Below are 20,862 nucleotides of genomic sequence, written 5' to 3'. Positions count from 1 at the left end.
GGTTACTAGTCCAACGCTCTAACCACTAGGCTACCTGCTAGTTACTGGTCCAACACTCTAACCACTAGGCTACCTGCTGGTTACTAGTCCAACACTTGCAACCACTAGGTACCTGCGTTTCCTAGTCCAACGCTCTAACCACTAGGCTACCTGCTGGTTACTGGCCCAACACTCTAACCACTAGACTAACCTGGCTGTTTACTGGTCCAACGCTCTAACCACTAGGCTACCTGCTGGTTACTAGTCCAAACGCTCTAACCACTAGGCTACCTGCTGGTTATAGTCCAACGCTCTAACCACTAGGCTACCGCTAGTTACTAGTCCAACGCTCTAACCACAGACTACCTGCTGGCTACTAGTCCAACGCTCTAACCACTAGACTACTAGTCCAACGCTCTAACCACTAGACTACTAGTCCAACGCTCTAACCACTAGGCTACCTGCGTTACTAGTCCAAACGCTCTAACCCTAGACTACCTGGCTGGTTACTAGTCCAACGCTCTAACCACTAGGCTACCTGCTGGTTACTAGTCCAACACTCTAACCACTAGGCTACCTCCTAGTTACTAGTCCAACGCTCCTAACACTCTAGGCTACCTGCTGGTTACTAGTCCAACGCTCTAACCACTATGCTACCTGCTGGTTACTATGTCCAACGCTCAACCACTAGGCTACCTGCTGGTTCTAGTCCAACACTCTAACCACTAGGTAGTACCTCCTAGTTACTAGTCCAACTCTCTAACCACTATAGGCTACTTGCTGGTTACTAGTCCAACGCTCTAACCACAGGCTACCGTGCTGTTACTATCCAACGCTCTAAACCACTAGGCTACCTGCTGGTTACTATCCAACACTCACCACCAAGCTACCTGCTGGTTTAGTCAACACCTCTAACCACTAGGCTACCTGCTGGTTACTAGTCCAACACTCTAACCACTAGCGACCTGCTGGTTCCTAGTCGAACGCTCTAACCACTAGGCTACTGCTGGTTACTATCAACCGCTCTAAACCACTAGGCTACCTGCTGGTTACTAGTCCAACGCTCTAACCACTAGGCTACCTGCTGGTTACTAGTCTAAGGGGCTCCAGTGTTAGAAACAGACCCGTTGTCCTAGCTGAAGCATGCTGATGCCTTAAGGGGCTCCAGTGTTAGAAACAGACCCGTTGGCCTAGCTGAAGCATGCTGATGCCTTAAGGGGCTCCAGTGTTAGAAACAGACCCGTTGGCCTAGCTGAAGCATGCTGATGCCTTAAGGGGCTCCAGTGTTAGAAAACAGACCGTTGGCCTAGCTGAAGCATGCTGATGCCTTAAGGGGCTCCAGTGTTAGAAACAGACCCGTTGTCCTAGCTGAAGCATGCTGATGCCTTAAGGGGCTCCAGTGTTAGAAACAGACCCGTTGGCCTAGCTGAAGCATGCTGATGCCTTAAGGGGCTCCAGTGTTAGAAACAGACCCGTTGTCCTAGCTGAAGCATGCTGATGTCTTAAGGGGCTCCAGTGTTAGAAACAGACCCGTTGTCCTAGCTGAAGCATCCTGATGCCTTAAGGGGCTCCAGTGTTAGAAACAGACCCGTTGGCCTAGCTGAAGCATGCTGATGCCTTAAGGGGCTCCAGTGTTAGAAACAGACTTCTTGGCCCTAGCTGAAGCATGCTGATGCCTTAAGGGGCTCCAGTGTAGAAACAGACCCGTTGTCCTAGCTGAAGCATGCTGATGTCCTTAAGGGGCTCCAGTGTTAGAAACAGACCCGTTGTCCTAGCTGAAGCATGCTGATGCCTTAAGGGGCTCCAGTGTTAGAAACAGACCCGTTGTCCTAGCTGAAGCATGCTGATGTCTTAAGGGGCTCCAGTGTTAGAAACAGACCCGTTGGCCTAGCTGAAGCATGCTGATGCCTTAAGGGGCTCCAGTGTTAGAAACCGACCCCGTTGTCCTAGCTGAAGCATGCTGATGTCTTAGGGGCTCCAGTGTTAGAAACAGACCCGTTGGCCTACTGAAGCATGCTGATGCCTTAAGGGCTCCATGTTAGAAACAGACTCGTTGTCCTAGCTGAATGCATGCTGATGCCTAAGGGCTCCAGTGTTTAGAAACAGACTCGTTGTCCTAGCTGAAGCATGCTATGCCTTAAGGGGGCTCCAGTTTTAGAAACGACTCGTTGGCCTAGCTGAAGCACTGCTGATGCCTTAAGGGGCTCCAGTGTTAGAAACAGACTCGTTGTCTAGCTGAAGCATGCTGATGCTTAGGGGCTCCAGTGTTAGAACAGACTCGTTGTCCTAGCTGAAGCATGCTGATGCCTTAAGGGGCTCCAGTGTTAGAAACAGACCCGTTGTCCTAGCTGAAGCATGCTGATGCCTTAAGGGGCTCCAGTGTTAGAAACAGACCCGTTGTCCTAGCTGAAGCATGCTGATGCCTTAAGGGGCTCCAGTGTTAGAAACAGACCCGTTGTCCTAGCTGAAGCATGCTGATGCCTTAAGGGGCTCCAGTGTTAGAAACAGACCCGTTGGCCTAGCTGAAGCATCCTGATGCCTTAAGGGGCTCCAGTGTTAGAAACAGACTCGTTGGCCTAGCTGAAGCATGCTGATGCCTTAAGGGGCTCCAGTGTTAGAAACAGACTCGTTGGCCTAGCTGAAGCATGCTGATGCCTTAAGGGGCTCCAGTGTTAGAAACAGACTCGTTGTCCTAGCTGAAGCATGCGTGTTAGAAAGGCCAGTGAGTTCCTCTGCTCTTCTGATGTGTGTGTGTGTGTGTGTGTGTGTGTGTGTGGCACTGGTCTGTGTGTGTGTGTGACTGTTGGGTGTGTGTGTGTGTGACTGTTGGGTGTGTGTGTGTGGCACTGGTGTGTGTGTGTGTGTCTGTTGGGTGTGTGTGTGTGTGTGACTGTTGGGTGTGTGTGTGTGGCACTGGTGTGTGTGTCTGTTGGTGTGTGTGTGTGTGTGTGTGTGACTGTTGGGTGTGTGTATTTTCAGACTTCTTCTATGCTCCTGACTGCATGTGCTGCCGTATTAATAGAACACGCGTCCCCATTTAAGTCAATGATGGCAGGACTGGCTGCCATTGTGAGTGTACCCATAGGTTCAAAGCAGGAAGTAGTATGTGCTAAAATATGAGCTGTTTTTTGTTTGATTTAACTCAACTGACATTCCAAAACAATTCCAGTCCATTGAATGAGCCACATCAGTCAACATCATTTAAATGAACATTCTACATTATCATGGAAAATATTGCATCTCAATACCAGGCAGCTATTGCGAGTGTACCCATGAGTTTACCAGTCATATTACCAGGGTTACAGGTTCCAAGCCTGTTCTATTCATTCTATTTACCAGTCATATTACCAGGGTTACAGGTTCAAGCTGTTCTATTCATTCTATTTACCAGTCATATTACCAGGGTTACAGGTCCAAGCCTGTTCTATTCATTCTATTTACCAGTCATATTACCATGGTTAGAGGTTCCAAGCCTGTTTCTATTCATTCTATTTACCAGTCATATTACCAGGTTAGCGGGTTCTCAAGCCTGTTTCTATTCATTCTATTTACCATGTCATATTACCAGGTTACAGGTTCCAAGCCTGTCTATTCATTCTAGTACCGCGTCATATACCAGGTTACAGGTTCCAAGCCTGTCTATTCATTCTATTTCTCAGTCAATATTACCCAGGGTTAGAGGTTCCAAGCCGTTTTCTATTCATTCTATTTACCAGTCATATTAACCAGGGTTACAGGTTCCAAGCCTTGTTCTATTCATTCTATTTACCATTCATATTACCAGGGTTACAGGTTCCAAGCCTTTCTATTCATTCTATTTACCAGTCATATTACCAGGGTTACAGGTTCCAAGCCTGTTCTATTCAGTCTATTTAATCAGTCATATTACCGGGGTTAGAGGTTCCAAACCTGTTCTATTCATTCTATTACCAGTCATATGACCAGGGTTTAGAGGTTCCAAACCTGTTTCTATTTACCAGTCATATTACCAGGGTTAGAGGTTCCAAGCCTGTTCTATTTACCATTCATATTACCAGGTTATAGGTTCCAAGCCTGTCTATTCATTCTATTTACCAGTCATATTACCAGGGTTTAGAGGTTTCCAAGCCTGTTCTATTTACCAGTCATATTACCACAGGGTTAGAGTTCCAAGCCTGTTCTATTTACCAGTCATATTACCAGGGTTACAGTTTCCAACCTGTTCTATTCATTCTATTTACCAGTCATATTACCAGTTTAGAGTTCCAAGCCGTTCTATTCATTCTATTTACCAGTCATATTACCAGGGTTAGAGGTTCCAACCTGTTCTATTCATTCTATTACCAGTCAGTATTACCAGGGTTAGAGGTTCCAAGCCTGTTCTATTCATTCTATTTACCAGTCATATTACCAGGGTTCAGGTTCCAGCCTGTTATTCATTCTATTTACCAGTCATATTACCAGGGTGTACAGGGTTTCCAAGCCTGTTCTATTATTCGATTTACCGAGTCATATAGCCATCGACATTCTGCAGCAGAGAGGGTTGGTGGCCATTGACATTCTGCAGCAGAGAGGGTTGGTGGCCATCGACATTCTGCAGCAGAGAGGGTTGGTGGCCATTGACATTCTGCAGCAGAGAGGGTTGGTGGCCATCGACATTCTGCAGCAGAGAGGGTTGGTGGCCATTGACATTCTGCAGCAGAGAGGGTTGGTGGCCATCGACATTCTGCAGCAGAGAGGGTTGGTGGCCATCGACATTCTGCAGCAGAGAGGGTTGGTGGCCATTGACATTCTGCAGCAGAGAGGGTTGGTGGCCATCGACATTCTGCAGCAGAGAGGGTTGGTGGCCATTGACATTCTGCAGCAGAGAGGGTTGGTGGCCATCGACATTCTGCAGCAGAGAGGGTTGGTGGCCATCGACATTCTGCAGCAGAGAGGGTTGGTGGCCATCGACATTCTGCAGCAGAGAGGGTTGGTGGCCATCGACATTCTGCAGCAGAGAGGGTTGGTGGCCATCGACATTCTGCAGCAGAGAGGGTTGGTGGCCATCGACATTCTGCAGCAGAGAGGGTTGGTGGCCATTGACATTCTGCAGCAGAGAGGGTTGGTGGCCATCGACATTCTGCAGCAGAGAGGGTTGGTGGCCATTGACATTCTGCAGCAGAGAGGGTTGGTGGCCATCGACATTCTGCAGCAGAGAGGGTTGGTGGCCATCGACATTCTGCAGCAGAGAGGGTTGGTGGCCATTGACATTCTGCAGCAGAGAGGGTTGGTGGCCATCGACATTCTGCAGCAGAGAGGGTTGGTGGCCATTGACATTCTGCAGCAGAGAGGGTTGGTGGCCATCGACATTCTGCAGCAGAGAGGGTTGGTGGCCATCGACATTCTGCAGCAGAGAGGGTTGGTGGCCATCGACATTCTGCAGCAGAGAGGGTTGGTGGCCATCGACATTCTGCAGGTCCACAGCTCTGCCTCGGTCTATGTAGGTCCACAGCTCTGCCTCCGTCTATGTAGGTCCACAGCTCTGCCTCCGTCTATGTAGGTCCACAGCTCTGCCTCGGTCTATGTAGGTCCACAGCTCTGCCTCGGTCTATGTAGGTCCACAGCTCTGCCTCGGTCTATGTAGGTCCACAGCTCTGCCTCGGTCTATGTAGGTCCACAGCTCTGCCTCGGTCTATGTAGGTCCACAGCTCTGCCTCGGTCTATGTAGGTCCACAGCTCTGCCTCGGTCTATGTAGGTCCACAGCTCTGCCTCGGTCTATGTAGGTCCACAGCTCTGCCTCGGTCTATGTAGGTCCACAGCTCTGCCTCGGTCTATGTAGGTCCACAGCTCTGCCTCGGTCTATGTAGGTCCACAGCTCTGCCTCGGTCTATGTAGGTCCACAGCTCTGCCTCCGTCTATGTAGGTCCAGAGTGATGGTGCGTGTGACCTAACCTATATCTCCTGGCTATTCTCTTACTGGCCAGGCCGGCCTCTCAATTCAATTTCAGTTTAAGGGCTTTATTGGCAGGGGAAACATATGTTAACATTGACCAAGTAAGTGAAGTAGATAATAAACAAAAGTGAAATAAACAATAAAAATGAACAGTAAACATTACACTCCCAGAAGTTCCAAAAGAATAAAGACATTTCAAATGTCTTATCATGTATATATACAGTGTTGTAACGATGTACAAATAGTTCAAGTACAAAAGGGAAAATAAATAACCATAAATATGGGTTGTATTTACAATGGTGTTTGTTCTTCACTGGTTGACCTTTTCTTGTGGGAACAGGTCACAAATCTTGCTGCTGTGATGAAACACTGTGGTATTTCACCCAGTAGATATGGGAGTTTATCAAAATTGGATTTGTTTTCAAATTCTTTGTGGGTCTATGTAATATGTCTCTCTAATATGGTCATACATTCTCTTGCTCTCTCTGTCTCTCTCCTCTCTCTGTGTGTCTGTCTCTCGCTCTCTCTCCGTCTCTCGCTCTCTCTCCGTCTCTCGCTCTCTGTGTCCGTCTCTCTCCTCTCTCTGTGTATCTCTCGCTCTCTCTGTGTGTCTCCTCTCTCTGTGTCTCTCCTCTCTCTGTGTATCTCTCGCGCTCTCCACATCCGTCTCTCGCTCTCTCTGTGTCCATCTCTCCTCTCTCTCGCCTACTGCGAGCCAGGCCTAATCTCCCAACATCAGTGCCCGACCTCACTAATGCTCTTGTGACTGAATGGAAGCAAGTCCCCGCAGCAATGTTCCAACATCTAGTGGAAAGCCTTCCCAGAAGAGTGGAGGCTGTTATAGCAGCAATGTTCCAACATCTAGTGGAAAGCCTTCCCAGAAGAGTGGAGGCTGTTATAGCAGCAATGTTCCAACATCTAGTGGAAAGCCTTCCCAGAAGAGTGGAGGCTGTTATAGCAGCAATGTTCCAACATCTAGTGGAAAGCCTTCCCAGAAGAGTGGAGGCTGTTATAGCAGCAATGTTCCAACATCTAGTGGAAAGCCTTCCCAGAAGAGTGGAGGCTGTTATAGCAGCAATGTTCCAACATCTAGTGGAAAGCCTTCCCAGAAGAGTGGAGGCTGTTATAGCAGCAATGTTCCAACATCTAGTGGAAAGCCTTCCCAGAAGAGTGGAGGCTGTTACAGCAGCAATGTTCCAACATCTAGTAGAAAGCCTTCCCAGAAGAGTGGAGGCTGTTATAGCAGCAATGTTCCAACATCTAGTGGAAAGCCTTCCCAGAAGAGTGGAGGCTGTTATAGCAGCAATGTTCCAACATCTAGTGGAAAGCCTTCCCAGAAGAGTGGAGGCTGTTATAGCAGCAATGTCCCAACATCTAGTGGAAAGCCTTCCCAGAAGAGTGGAGGCTGTTATAGCAGCAATGTTCCAACATCTAGAGGAAAGCCTTCCCAGAAGAGTGGAGGCTTTTATAGCAGCAATGTTCCAACATCTAGTGGAAAGCCTTCCCAGAAGAGTGGAGGCTGTTACAGCAGCAATGTTCCAACATCTAGTGGAAAGCCTTCCCAGAAGAGTGGAGGCTTTTATAGCAGCAATGTTCCAACATCTAGTGGAAAGCCTTCCCAGAAGAGTGGAGGCTGTTACAGCAGCAATGTTCCAACATCTAGAGGAAAGCCTTCCCAGAAGAGTGGAGGCTGTTACAGCAGCAATGTTCCAACATCTAGTGGAAAGCCTTCCCAGAAGAGTGGAGGCTGTTACAGCAGCAATGTTCCAACATCTAGTGGAAAGCCTTCCCAGAAGAGTGGAGGCTGTTACAGCAGCAATGTTCCAACATCTAGTGGAAAGCCTTCCCATAAGAGTGGAGGCTGTTATAGCAGCAATGTTCCAACATCTAGTTGAAAGCCTTCCCAGAAGAGTGGAGGCTGTTACAGCAGCAATGTTCCAACATCTAGTAGAAAGCCTTCCCAGAAGAGTGGAGGCTGTTATAGCAGCAATGTTCCAACATCTAGTGGAAAGCCTTCCCAGAAGAGTGGAGGCTGTTACAGCAGCAATGTTCCAACATCTAGTGGAAAGCCTTCCCAGAAGAGTGGAGGCTGTTATAGCAGCAATGTCCCAACATCTAGTGGAAAGCCTTCCCAGAAGAGTGGAGGCTGTTATAGCAGCAATGTTCCAACATCTAGAGGAAAGCCTTCCCAGAAGAGTGGAGGCTTTTATAGCAGCAATGTTCCAACATCTAGTGGAAAGCCTTCCCAGAAGAGTGGAGGCTGTTACAGCAGCAATGTTCCAACATCTAGTGGAAAGCCTTCCCAGAAGAGTGGAGGCTTTTATAGCAGCAATGTTCCAACATCTAGTGGAAAGCCTTCCCAGAAGAGTGGAGGCTGTTACAGCAGCAATGTTCCAACATCTAGAGGAAAGCCTTCCCAGAAGAGTGGAGGCTGTTACAGCAGCAATGTTCCAACATCTAGTGGAAAGCCTTCCCAGAAGAGTGGAGGCTGTTACAGCAGCAATGTTCCAACATCTAGTGGAAAGCCTTCCCAGAAGAGTGGAGGCTGTTATAGCAGCAATGTTCCAACATCTAGTAGAAAGCCTTCCCAGAAGAGTGGAGGCTGTTATAGCAGCAATGTTCCAACATCTAGTGGAAAGCCTTCCCAGAAGAGTGGAGGCTGTTATAGCAGCAATGTTCCAACATCTAGTGGAAAGCCTTCCCAGAAGAGTGGAGGCTGTTATAGCAGCAATGTTCCAACATCTAGTGGAAAGCCTTCCCAGAAGAGTGGAGGCTGTTATAGCAGCAATGTTCCATCATCTAGTGGAAAGCCTTCCCAGAAGAGTGGAGGCTGTTATAGCAGCAATGTTCCAACATCTAGTAGAAAGCCTTCCCAGAAGAGTGGAGGCTGTTACAGCAGCAATGTTCCAACATCTAGTAGAAAGCCTTCCCAGAAGAGTGGAGGCTGTTATAGCAGCAATGTTCCAACATCTAGTGGAAAGCCTTCCCAGAAGAGTGGAGGCTGTTATAGCAGCAATGTTCCAACATCTAGTGGAAAGCCTTCCCAGAAGAGTGGAGGCTGTTATAGCAGCAATGTTCCAACATCTAGTGGAAAGCCTTCCCAGAAGAGTGGAGGCTGTTACAGCAGCAATGTTCCAACATCTAGAGGAAAGCCTTCCCAGAAGAGTGGAGGCTGTTATAGCAGCAAAGGTGTACTCCATATTAATGCCCATGATTTTGGAATGAGATGTTGGATGAGCAGCTGTCCACATAGTTTTTGGTCATGTAGTGTGTGTACAGTACAGGCATTAAGGTCGGCTGTTGATCAGGAAGAGACAGATGTGTATCTATTCTTCAGCCCTGAGCGACACTGTACACTGTGTCCTCTGACTGACTTTGAGAGAGTTGACCGATCGACATGACTCAAGGCTGCTGGGAAGAGTATGGTTGGACATCTGAACCAACGGCCCTCTGGGTCTTACATCAGAGTAATAATAGTATAATACTATAATCATTAAACTCCTAATCTAAAGCCACTTGCAGAACTGTCAGCATTGACACACAGACACATACTCAGAATGTACAAATTCGTCGGGGCATGGACTCTACAAGGTGTCAAAAGCTTTCCAAAGGGATGCTGGTCCATGTTGACTCCAATGCTTCCCCTAAGTTGTGTCAAGTTAGCTGGATGTCCATTGGGTCTTGATACACAGGAAAATGTTGATCTTTTTTTTTTTTAAGGTATCTGTCACCAACAGATGCATATCTGTTTTCCCAGTCATGTGAAATCCATAGATTAGGGCCTAATGAATGTATTTAAATTGACTCATTTCCTTAAATGAACTGTAACTCAGTTAAATCTTAGAAATTGTTACATGTTTCATTTAAGATTTCTGTTTGGTGTGTGATACCTTTTACAATATTCAACATTTTGAAACTTCCAAAACTCCTATTAGTTAACATGGTGTTTCAAAACTAAACTTAAAACTGCTGTATGTTACTTTTTGGGGAACCTGACCAAATTCACATAGAAATTTGTGTTATAGATCTGTCATTCTCATTGAAAGCAAGTCTAAGAAGCGGTAGATCTGTTCTACGTGCTCTATTTCTATGCTTCCCGTTAAATGTCATTTTTGTATCTTTTACTTTTGGTTTTGTACACCTGCTTCAAACAGCAGAAAATACAATATATTTGCTTATGGAAAATATATTTCACAGCGGTTTAGATGGTACAATGACTCCTCGTTTTGTCACAAACTGAAATTAAATCAAACTATTAGAATTTCAGCAACCAGGAAATGGTGGAGCGATTTCTGCATATTGCACCATTAATTGCCTAGCAACCAGTCTTATATGAATAAGCTGAATTTTGCAAATGTTGTCAAAATAACACTTGTAAAATTCAATACCTGATGTATCCTATAGTCCAACAAATGCTTTTTCACTGATAAAATCAGCCATTTAGAAGATAACAAATATCACTAGTGCAATGTAGCTAGCGTAAGTTTCTTATGTTTCTAGCTAGATAGCTAGCTCTGTGTTTTTTAAACAAATATAGACTAAAGCTTTGTTCTCACTGCAGGCCTTGATGCTAAAATCAGTTTTCATTTTTCAATTGTTTGGAATAGTGACTGTCCGAACAGCAAATTTTAAGTGACCCAAATCGGATTTGTGTGTGGTCAGTCAGTTGCTGACATGGCTACGCTAGTTGTCATAGTAACGACGGGCGTGTGCTCAGTGTCGGCTGGTGGTGCTCGTTTTTCCTATCACTCAGAAGTTATGTAACAAGCTGAGGGGACAACAAAGCCTGTCATGGACGTTTCCCAGTTGTCATAGCGTAAGAACACTTTTAAAGCCTGAAAGGATAAGATCATCCAAAGTCCTTTTTGGCTAGCCACAGCAGTCAACTAGCTAGCTAGGTAGCTATTTAGCTAGCCACAGCAGTCAACTAGCTAGCTGGGTAGCTGTTTAGCTAGCCACAGCAGTCAACTAGCTAGCTAGGTAGCTATTTAGCTAGCCACAGCAGTCAACTAGCTAGCTGGGTAGCTATTTAGCTAGCCACAGCAGTCAACTAGCTAGCTGGGTAGCTATTTAGCTAGCCACAGCAGTCAACTAGCTAGCTAGGTAGCTATTTAGCTAGCCACAGCAGTCAACTAGCTAGCTGGGTAGCTGTTTAGCTAGCCACAGCAGTCAACTAGCTAGCTAGGTAGCTGTTTAGCTAGCCACAGCAGTCAACTAGCTAGCTAGGTAGCTGTTTAGCTAGCCACAGCAGTCAACTAGCTAGCTAGGTAGCTGTTTAGCTAGCCACAGCAGTCAACTAGCTAGCTAGGTAGCTGTTTAGCGTTCTAGCACGTTCACTCATTTGTTTGTATACAATTAACAAGCTAGTTAGCTACCACATGTTCTTTTCAAATTGTCAACTGAGTAGCTAGCAACAATGTATATAAATTAACAGTTTAAAAAAACACTTTAGGGCAAATAAATCAGATTTGACCGTTCAGACAAGTCGCATGGTCAGGAATCAGATTTGTATCCGACTTTAAAACACCTACGAAGGTGGTTTGAAATGTGGCTTGAAATACCCGATTCCATGTGTTTTTTTTGGCTGTTCAGACTGCAGGGAGGGGAAAAAACCATTTCAATCGGATATGCAAAGAAATTGGATTTGAGTCACTTCAAACTGTCAATGTGAACAAGGCTTAACTAGCTAGCATGTGATCCTTTAATCTAATCTATAAAGACAGCTAGCAAGGTAGCCAGAAATACCAAACTACGTTTTCGCAATGTAAAAACACACCATTTTGCCAGGTGCTGTCTAAATCCGATATATTAGACCGCCAACACTCAAGTCTCCATGGCTTAATGTTAATGACAATGGCTTCCACCCCTACCACGGTTCAAATCCTACCTCTGAAAATCATGTATCCTACATTTGTACTGTCTCTCTTTTTTTTATTGAACAACTTAAGAATATAAATTATGATGACTGTTGGGTTAAGCTTTATTTAGTTATAGTATATTAGACTACTCTTACTCCACTGATGCCACAGGCTCTATGATTCTTACAACCCTCTGCTCTTCCACTGTTGAAGCAAGGAACACCAACTTCATGACAGGCCTAATGTTTAGACTACTCTAACCAACTTCATGACAGGCCTAATGTTCAGAATACTCTAACCAACTTCATGACAGGCCTAATGTTCAGACTACTCTAACCAACTTCATGACAGGACTAATGTTCAGAATACTCTAACCAACTTCATGACAGGCCTAATGTTCAGAATACTCTAACCAACTTCATGACAGGACTAATGTTCAGAATACTCTAACCAACTTCATGACAGGACTAATGTTCAGAATACTCTAACCAACTTCATGACAGGCCTAATGTTCAGACTACTCTAACCAACTTCATGATAGGCCTAATGTTCAGAATACTCTAACCAACTTCATGACAGGCCTAATGTTCAGAATACTCTAACCAACTTCATGACAGGCCTAATGTTCAGACTACTCTAACCAACTTCATGACAGGCCTAATGTTCAGACTACTCTAACCAACTTCATGACAGGCCTAATGTTCAGAATACTCTAACCAACTTCATGACAGGACTAATGTTCAGAATACTCTAACCAACTTCATGACAGGCCTAATGTTCAGAATACTCTAACCAACTTCATGACAGGACTAATGTTCAGAATACTCTAACCAACTTCATGACAGGCCTAATGTTCAGAATACTCTAACCAACTTCATGACAGGCCTAATGTTCAGAATACTCTAACCAACTTCATGACAGGCCTAATGTTCAGAATACTCTAACCAACTTCATGATAGGACTAATGTTCAGAATACTCTAACCAACTTCATGACCGGCCTAATGTTCAGAATACTCTAACCAACTTCATGACAGGACTAATGTTCAGAATACTCTAACCAACTTCATGACAGGCCTAATGTTCAGAATACTCTAACCAACTTCATGACAGGACTTAATGTTCAGAATACTCTAACCAACTTCACGCCACCCGGGTCTCTGGGTTCGCGCCCAGGCTCTGTCGCAGCCGGCCGCGACCGGGAGGTCCGTGGGGCGACGCACAATTGGCATAGCGTCGTCCGGGTTAGGGAGGGTTTGGCCGGTAGGGATATCCTTGTCTCAGTATGTAAATGTAATAAAATGTATGCACTCTACTGTAAGTCGCTCTGGATAAGAGCGTCTGCTAAATGACTAAAATGTAAATGTAAAATGTAAATGACAGGCCTAATGTTCAGAATACTCTAACCAACTTCATGATAGGACTTAATGTTCAGAATACTCTAACCAACTTCATGACAGGCCTAATGTTCAGACTACTCTAACCAACTTCATGACAGGCCTAATGTTCAGAATACTCTAACCAACTTCATGACAGGCCTAATGTTCAGAATACTCTAACCAACTTCATGATAGGACTTAATGTTCAGAATAGTGGTTGTACAGGGTGCAACAGGTCAGCACCTCAGGAGTAAATGTCAGTTCGCTTTTCATAGCTGAGCATTCAGAGATCGAGACAGCAGGAGATGAGGGGCTTGAAAACAGGGGGTCGAAAACAGCACGTCCGGTGAACAGGTCAGGGTTACATAGCCACAAGCAGAACAGCAGAAACTGGAGCAGCAGCACGACCAGGTGGACTGCGGACAGCCTGGAGTCATCAGGCCAGGAGGTCCTGAGGCATGGTCCTAGAGCTCAGGTCCCCCAGTGGTGATAAGTCTATCTCTCTGTCTCCCTTCCCTCCCAGAGCGTATCTTTGAGGACCATGAGAACCTGGTGGACAGCCTTCTGAACTGGACCAGAGACAGTCAGAACAGACTGATGTTCATAGAACGCATCGAGAAGTACGCCCTCTTCAAGAACCCGCAGGTGAGACAGATAACATGGGTAGTTACAGTCCATTGTTATAGAGGACTACAGGTCTAGTTGTAACATGGGTAGTTACAGTCCATTGTTATAGAGGACTACAGGTCTAGTTGTAACATGGGTAATTACAGTCCATTGTTATAGAGGACTACAGGTCTAGTTGTAACATGGGTAGTTACAGTCCATCGTTATAGAGGACTACAGGTCTAGTTGTAACATGGGTAGTTGCAGTCCATTGTTATAGAGGACTACAGGTCTAGTTGTAACATGGGTAGTTACAGTCCATTGTTATAGAGAACTAGTTGTAACATGGGTAGTTACAGTCCATTGTTATAGAGGACTACAGGTCTAGTTGTAACATGGGTAGTTACAGTCCATTGTTATAGAGGACTACAGGTCTAGTTGTAACATGGGTAGTTACAGTCCATTGTTATAGAGGACTACAGGTCTAGTTGTAACATGGGTAGTTACAGTCCATTGTTATAGAGGACTACAGGTCTAGTTGTAACATGGGTAGTTACAGTCCATTGTTATAGAGGACTACAGGTCTAGTTGTAACATGGGTAGTTACAGTCCATTGTTATAGAGAACTAGTTGTAACATGGGTAGTTACAGTCCATTGTTATAGAGGACTACAGGTCTAGTTGTAACTTGGGTAGTTACAGTCCTGTATGCTGATTAGCTGAAACTGCATTCCAACCAAGTGAATAATAATTAATTCCTGATATAGTACAGATAAACCTTCTCACTTTAGTTGCAATCAACCGATGCAGATTATACAACCGATGCAGATTATACCAATTAATGCAGATTATACCAATTAATGCAGATTATACCAATTAATGCAGATTATACAATTGGATGCAGATTATACAATTGGATGCAGAAATGCACTGACTGAGGCTGAGCTGCCTTAAATAAAGCATTGGTTGGTTTCATATACATATATGATACCCATGGTAGTATCAGCTGTTTGTATGCCCCCCCCCCCCTCCGCCCCACCCCCCATCGTGTCCTTCAGATCTAGGTCAGTATGTTGTAGATGATTATACTCTGAATAATAGATGAGGAATGAGACTGGGAACTGGTGAGCGTGGCTGTCTCCTTGGTGAACAGTCGGTTTTAGTTCTCTACTAAAATGTTAAAGGGACAGTTCAGCTGAATTCCATATTTAGATATTTGTTTCTTTACTGTGAAAGCAGTATATGGACAAAGACAGACTGCAATACACATATTTTGGTTTTGTTCAACTTTACGGTCATGCCCTGATTGACCTTTCCCTTTCTCCTTTACGGTCATACCCTGATTGACCTTTCCCTCACCTGGAAATTCACAGAACTATTTGTTGGGGCGGAAGGAGACGTGTGAAATGGCAGACCGGAACAAGGAGGCACTACTGGAGGTATGATATGCAGCCTCATCACTTCTTCATAACTTCTCACCAGAACACCCAACGAGATGATGCACACAAGTTAACTTATTCAGGTCATTTCAGACTGTTATGTTGCAACTGTTACCTTGTGTTAGTATCTACTATGGTGATGCTGAGGTGTGTGTTAGTATCTACTGTGGTGATGCTGAGGTGTGTGTTAGTATTTACTGTGGTGATGCTGAGGGGTGTGTTAGTATATACTATGGTGATGCTGAGGTGTGTGTTAGTATTTACTGTGGTGATGCTGAGGTGTGTGTTAGTATCTACTGTGGTGATGCTGAGGTGTGTGTTAGTATCTACTGTGGTGATGCTGAGGTGTGTGTTAGTATCTACTGTGGTGATGCTGAGGTGTGTGTTAGTATCTACTGTGGTGATGCTGAGGTGTGTGTTAGTGTCAACTGTGGTGATGCTGAGGTGTGTGTGTTAGTGTCAACTGTGGTGATGCTGAGGTGTGTGTGTTAGTGTCAACTGTGGTGATGCTGAGGTGTGTGTTAGTATCTACTGTGGTGATGCTGAGGTGTGTGTTAGTATCTACTGTGGTGATGCTGAGGTGTGTGTTAGTATCTACTGTGGTGATGCTGAGGTGTGTGTTAGTATCTACTGTGGTGATGCTGAGGTGTGTGTTAGTGTCTACTGTGGTGATGCTGAGGTGTGTGTTAGTGTCTACTGTGGTGATGCTGAGGTGTGTGTTAGTATCTACTGTGGTGATGCTGAGGTGTGTGTTAGTATCTACTGTGGTGATGCTGAGGTGTGTGTTAGTATCTACTGTGGTGATGCTGAGGTGTGTGTTAGTATCTACTGTGGTGATGCTGAGGTGTGTGTTAGTATCTACTGTGGTGATGCTGAGGTGTGTGTTAGTGTCTACTGTGGTGATGCTGAGGTGTGTGTTAGTATCTACTGTGGTGATGCTGAGGTGTGTGTTAGTATCTACTGTGGTGATGCTGAGGTGTGTGTTAGTATCTACTGTGGTGATGCTGAGGTGTGTGTTAGTATCTACTGTGGTGATGCTGAGGTGTGTGTTAGTATCTACTGTGGTGATGCTGAGGTGTGTGTTAGTATCTACTGTGGTGATGCTGAGGTGTGTGTTAGTATCTACTGTGGTGATGCTGAGGTGTGTGTTAGTATCTACTGTGGTGATGCTGAGGTGTGTGTTAGTATCTACTGTGGTGATGCTGAGGTGTGTGTTAGTATCTACTGTGGTGATGCTGAGGTGTGTGTTAGTGTCTACTGTGGTGATGCTGAGGTGTGTGTTAGTATCTACTGTGGTGATGCTGAGGTGTGTGTTAGTATCTACTGTGGTGATGCTGAGGTGTGTGTTAGTATCTACTGTGGTGATGCTGAGGTGTGTGTTAGTATCTACTGTGGTGTGTGTTAGTATCTACTGTGGTGATGCTGAGGTGTGTGTTAGTATCTACTGTGGTGATGCTGAGGTGTGTGTTAGTATCTACTGTGGTGATGCTGAGGTGTGTGTTAGTATCTACTGTGGTGATGCTGAGGTGTGTGTTAGTATCTACTGTGGTGATGCTGAGGTGTGTGTTAGTATCTAGTGTGGTGATGTTGAGGTGTGTGTTAGTATCTACTGTGGTGATGCTGAGGTGTGTGTTAGTATCTACTGTGGTGATGCTGAGGTGTGTGTTAGTAGCTACTGTGGTGATGCTGAGGTGTGTGTTAGTATCTACTATGGTGATGCTGAGGTGTGTGTTAGTATCTACTGTGGTGATGCTGAGGTGTGTGTTAGTATCTACTGTGGTGATGTTGAGGTGTGTGTTAGTATCTACTGTGGTGTGTGTTAGTATCTACTGTGGTGATGCTGAGGTGTGTGTTAGTATCTACTGTGGTGATGCTGAGGTGTGTGTTAGTATCTACTGTGGTGATGCTGAGGTGTGTGTTAGTATCTACTATGGTGATGCTGAGGTGTGTGTTAGTATCTACTATGGTGATGCTGAGGTGTGTGTTAGTATCTACTGTGGTGATGCTGAGGTATGTGTTAGTATCTACTGTGGTGATGCTGAGGGGTGTGTTAGTATCTACTGTGGTGATGCTGAGGTGTGTGTTAGTATCTACTATGGTGATGCTGAGGTGTGTGTTAGTATCTACTATGGTGATGCTGAGGTGTGTGTTAGTATCTACTGTGGTGATGCTGAGGTGTGTGTTAGTATCTACTGTGGTGATGCTGAGGGGTGTGTTCTCCTCTGTAGGAGTGTTTTTGTGGCAGCTCCGTCTCTGTACCTGAGATGGAGGGAGTACTCTGGCTGAAGGAGGATGGGAAGAAGAGCTGGAAGAAGAGATACTTCCTGCTCAGAGCCTCTGGGATCTACTATGTACCTAAAGGAAAAGCCAAGGTACGTCCCTGGATCACACTGACTAACCTGTACTCAGCCAAGTACAATAGAGCCCTGAGTACCAGGCCATTAGGACCTGATGGTGGGACAACAGAGCCCTGAGTACCAGGCCATTAGGACCTGATGGAGGGACAATAGAGCCCCGAGTACCAGGTCATTAGGATCTGATGGAGGGACAATAGAGCCCTGAGTACCAGGTCATTAGGACTTGATGGAGGGACAATAGAGCCCTGAGTACCAGGCCATTAGGATCTGATGGAGGAACGATAGAGCCCAGAGTACCAGGCCCTTAGGACCTGATGGAGGGACAATAGAGCCCTGAGTACCAGGTCATTAGGATCTGATGGAGGAACGATAGAGCCCTGAGTACCAGGCCCTTAGGACCTGATGGAGGGACAATAGAGCCCTGAGTACCAGGCCATTAGGACCTGATGGAGGGACAATAGAGCCCAGAGTACCAGGTCATTAGGACCTGATGGAGGGACAATAGAGCCCTGAGTACCAGGCCATTAGGATCTGATGGAGGAACGATAGAGCCCAGAGTACCAGGCCATTAGGACCTGATGGAGGGACAATAGAGCCCTGAGTACCAGGTCATTAGGATCTGATGGAGGAACGATAGAGCCCTGAGTACCAGGTCATTAGGATCTGATGGAGGAACGATAGAGCCCAGAGTACCAGGCCATTAGGATCTGATGGAGGGACAATAGAGCCCTGAGTACCAGGCCCTTAGGACCTGATGGAGGGACAATAGAGCCCTGAGTACCAGGTCATTAGGATCTGATGGAGGGACAATAGAGCCCTGAGTACCAGGCCCTTAGGACCTGATGGAGGGACAATAGAGCCCTGAGTACCAGGTCATTAGGATCTGATGGAGGAACGATAGAGCCCTGAGTACCAGGCCCTTAGGATCTGATGGAGGAACGATAGAGCCCTGAGTACCAGGCCCTTAGGACCTGATGGAGGGACAATAGAGCCCTGAGTACCAGGCCCTTAGGACCTGATGGAGGGACAATAGAGCCCTGAGTACCAGGCCCTTAGGACCTGATGGAGGGACAATAGAGCCCAGAGTACCAGGTCATTAGGATCTGATGGAGGAACGATAGAGCCCTGAGTACCAGGCCATTAGGAGATTACTGTGACTCAAGGTCACATGGAATTTTACTGCGGTCATGACTGCCAGTGTGGTCACCACAACAACCCTAGTACCACTCAGTGGATGGTGCAGTGAAGTGAAACACATGACAGTCAACTCTAAATCCTTTTATTTCTTCCCTCTTCTACTCCTCCTTCCTTCTCTCTGGCTGGCAGGCTTCCAGAGATCTGGTGTGTTTCCTGCAGCTGGATCATGTTAATGTGTACTACGGACAGGACTACCGCAGCAAGTACAAGGCCCCCACAGACTACTGCCTGGCCCTCAAGGTGAGAACAACATCCCAGCTTGTACCACATTAACTACCACCTACCACCCTAACCCCACAGAGTGCTGCCCCTAACCCCACAGAGTGCTGCCCCTAACCCCACAGAGTGCTGCCCCTAAACCCCACAGAGTGCTGCCCCTAAACCCCACAGAGTGCTGCCCCTAAACCCCACAGAGTGCTGCCCCTAAACCCCACAGAGTGCTGCCCCTAAACCCCGCAGAGTGCTGCCCCTAAACCCCGCAGAGTGCTGCCCCTAAACCCCGCAGAGTGCTGCCCCTAAACCCCGCAGAGTGCTGCCCCTAAACCCCGCAGAGTGCTGCCCCTAAACCCCGCAGAGTGCTGCCCCTAAACCCCGCAGAGTGCTGCCCCTAAACCCCGCAGAGTGCTGCCCCTAAACCCCGCAGAGTGCTGCCCCTAAACCCCGCAGAGTGCTGCCCCTAAACCCCGCAGAGTGCTGCCCCTAAACCCCGCAGAGTGCTGCCCCTAAACCCCGCAGAGTGCTGCCCCTAAACCCCGCAGAGTGCTGCCCCTAAACCCCGCAGAGTGCTGCCCCTAAACCCCGCAGAGTGCTGCCCCTAAACCCCGCAGAGTGCTGCCCCTAAACCCCGCAGAGTGCTGCCCCTAAACCCCGCAGAGTGCTGCCCCTAAACCCCGCAGAGTGCTGCCCCTAAACCCCGCAGAGTGCTGCCCCTAAACCCCGCAGAGTGCTGCCCCTAAACCCCGCAGAGTGCTGCCCCTAAACCCCGCAGAGTGCTGCCCCTAAACCCCGCAGAGTGCTGCCCCTAAACCCCGCAGAGTGCTGCCCCTAAACCCCGCAGAGTGCTGCCCCTAAACCCCGCAGAGTGCTGCCCCTAAACCCCGCAGAGTGCTGCCCCTAAACCCCGCAGAGTGCTGCCCCTAAACCCCGCAGAGTGCTGCCCCTAAACCCCGCAGAGTGCTGCCCCTAAACCCCGCAGAGTGCTGCCCCTAAACCCCGCAGAGTGCTGCCCCTAAACCCCGCAGAGTGCTGCCCCTAAACCCCGCAGAGTGCTGCCCCTAAACCCCGCAGAGTGCTGCCCCTAAACCCCGCAGAGTGCTGCCCCTAAACCCCGCAGAGTGCTGCCCCTAAACCCCGCAGAGTGCTGCCCCTAAACCCCGCAGAGTGCTGCCCCTAAACCCCGCAGAGTGCTGCCCCTAAACCCCGCAGAGTGCTGCCCCTAAACCCCGCAGAGTGCTGCCCCTAAACCCCGCAGAGTGCTGCCCCTAAACCCCGCAGAGTGCTGCCCCTAAACCCCGCAGAGTGCTGCCCCTAAACCCCGCAGAGTGCTGCCCCTAAACCCCGCAGAGTGCTGCCCCTAAACCCCGCAGAGTGCTGCCCCTAAACCCCGCAGAGTGCTGCCCCTAAACCCCGCAGAGTGCTGCCCTAAACCCCGCAGAGTGCTGCCCCTAAACCCCGCAGAGTGCTGCCCCTAAACCCCGCAGAGTGCTGCCCCTAAACCCCGCAGAGTGCTGCCCCTAAACCCCGCAGAGTGCTGCCCCTAAACCCCGCAGAGTGCTGCCCCTAAACCCCGCAGAGTGCTGCCCCTAAACCCCGCAGAGTGCTGCCCCTAAACCCCGCAGAGTGCTGCCCCTAAACCCCGCAGAGTGCTGCCCCTAAACCCCGCAGAGTGCTGCCCCTAAACCCCGCAGAGTGCTGCCCCTAAACCCCGCAGAGTGCTGCCCCTAAACCCCGCAGAGTGCTGCCCCTAAACCCCGCAGAGTGCTGCCCCTAAACCCCGCAGAGTGCTGCCCCTAAACCCCGCAGAGTGCTGCCCCTAAACCCCGCAGAGTGCTGCCCCTAAACCCCGCAGAGTGCTGCCCCTAAACCCCGCAGAGTGCTGCCCCTAAACCCCGCAGAGTGCTGCCCCTAAACCCCGC

General features: G+C 47.6%; 1 protein-coding gene across 1 annotated transcript in view; it reads left to right on the top strand.

Moving 5' to 3' along the window:
• The window catches only part of LOC120058160 (ras-associated and pleckstrin homology domains-containing protein 1-like), an 80,176-nt gene that overhangs the window by 25,195 nt on the left and 34,119 nt on the right, over positions 1-20,862 (top strand). Inside the window, exons 4-7 of the mRNA XM_039006628.1 lie at positions 13,653-13,774; positions 15,108-15,173; positions 17,402-17,545; positions 18,857-18,967. Of these exons, the coding sequence (XP_038862556.1) occupies positions 13,653-13,774; positions 15,108-15,173; positions 17,402-17,545; positions 18,857-18,967 (443 nt within the window). The remainder of the gene's footprint in view (positions 1-13,652; positions 13,775-15,107; positions 15,174-17,401; positions 17,546-18,856; positions 18,968-20,862) is intronic.

Source organism: Salvelinus namaycush, chromosome 13, assembly GCF_016432855.1.
Source record: "Salvelinus namaycush isolate Seneca chromosome 13, SaNama_1.0, whole genome shotgun sequence".
NCBI lineage: Eukaryota > Metazoa > Chordata > Actinopteri > Salmoniformes > Salmonidae > Salvelinus > Salvelinus namaycush.
Note: the sequence above shows the minus strand (reverse complement) of the source record. Positions and strands in the feature narration are given on the sequence as shown.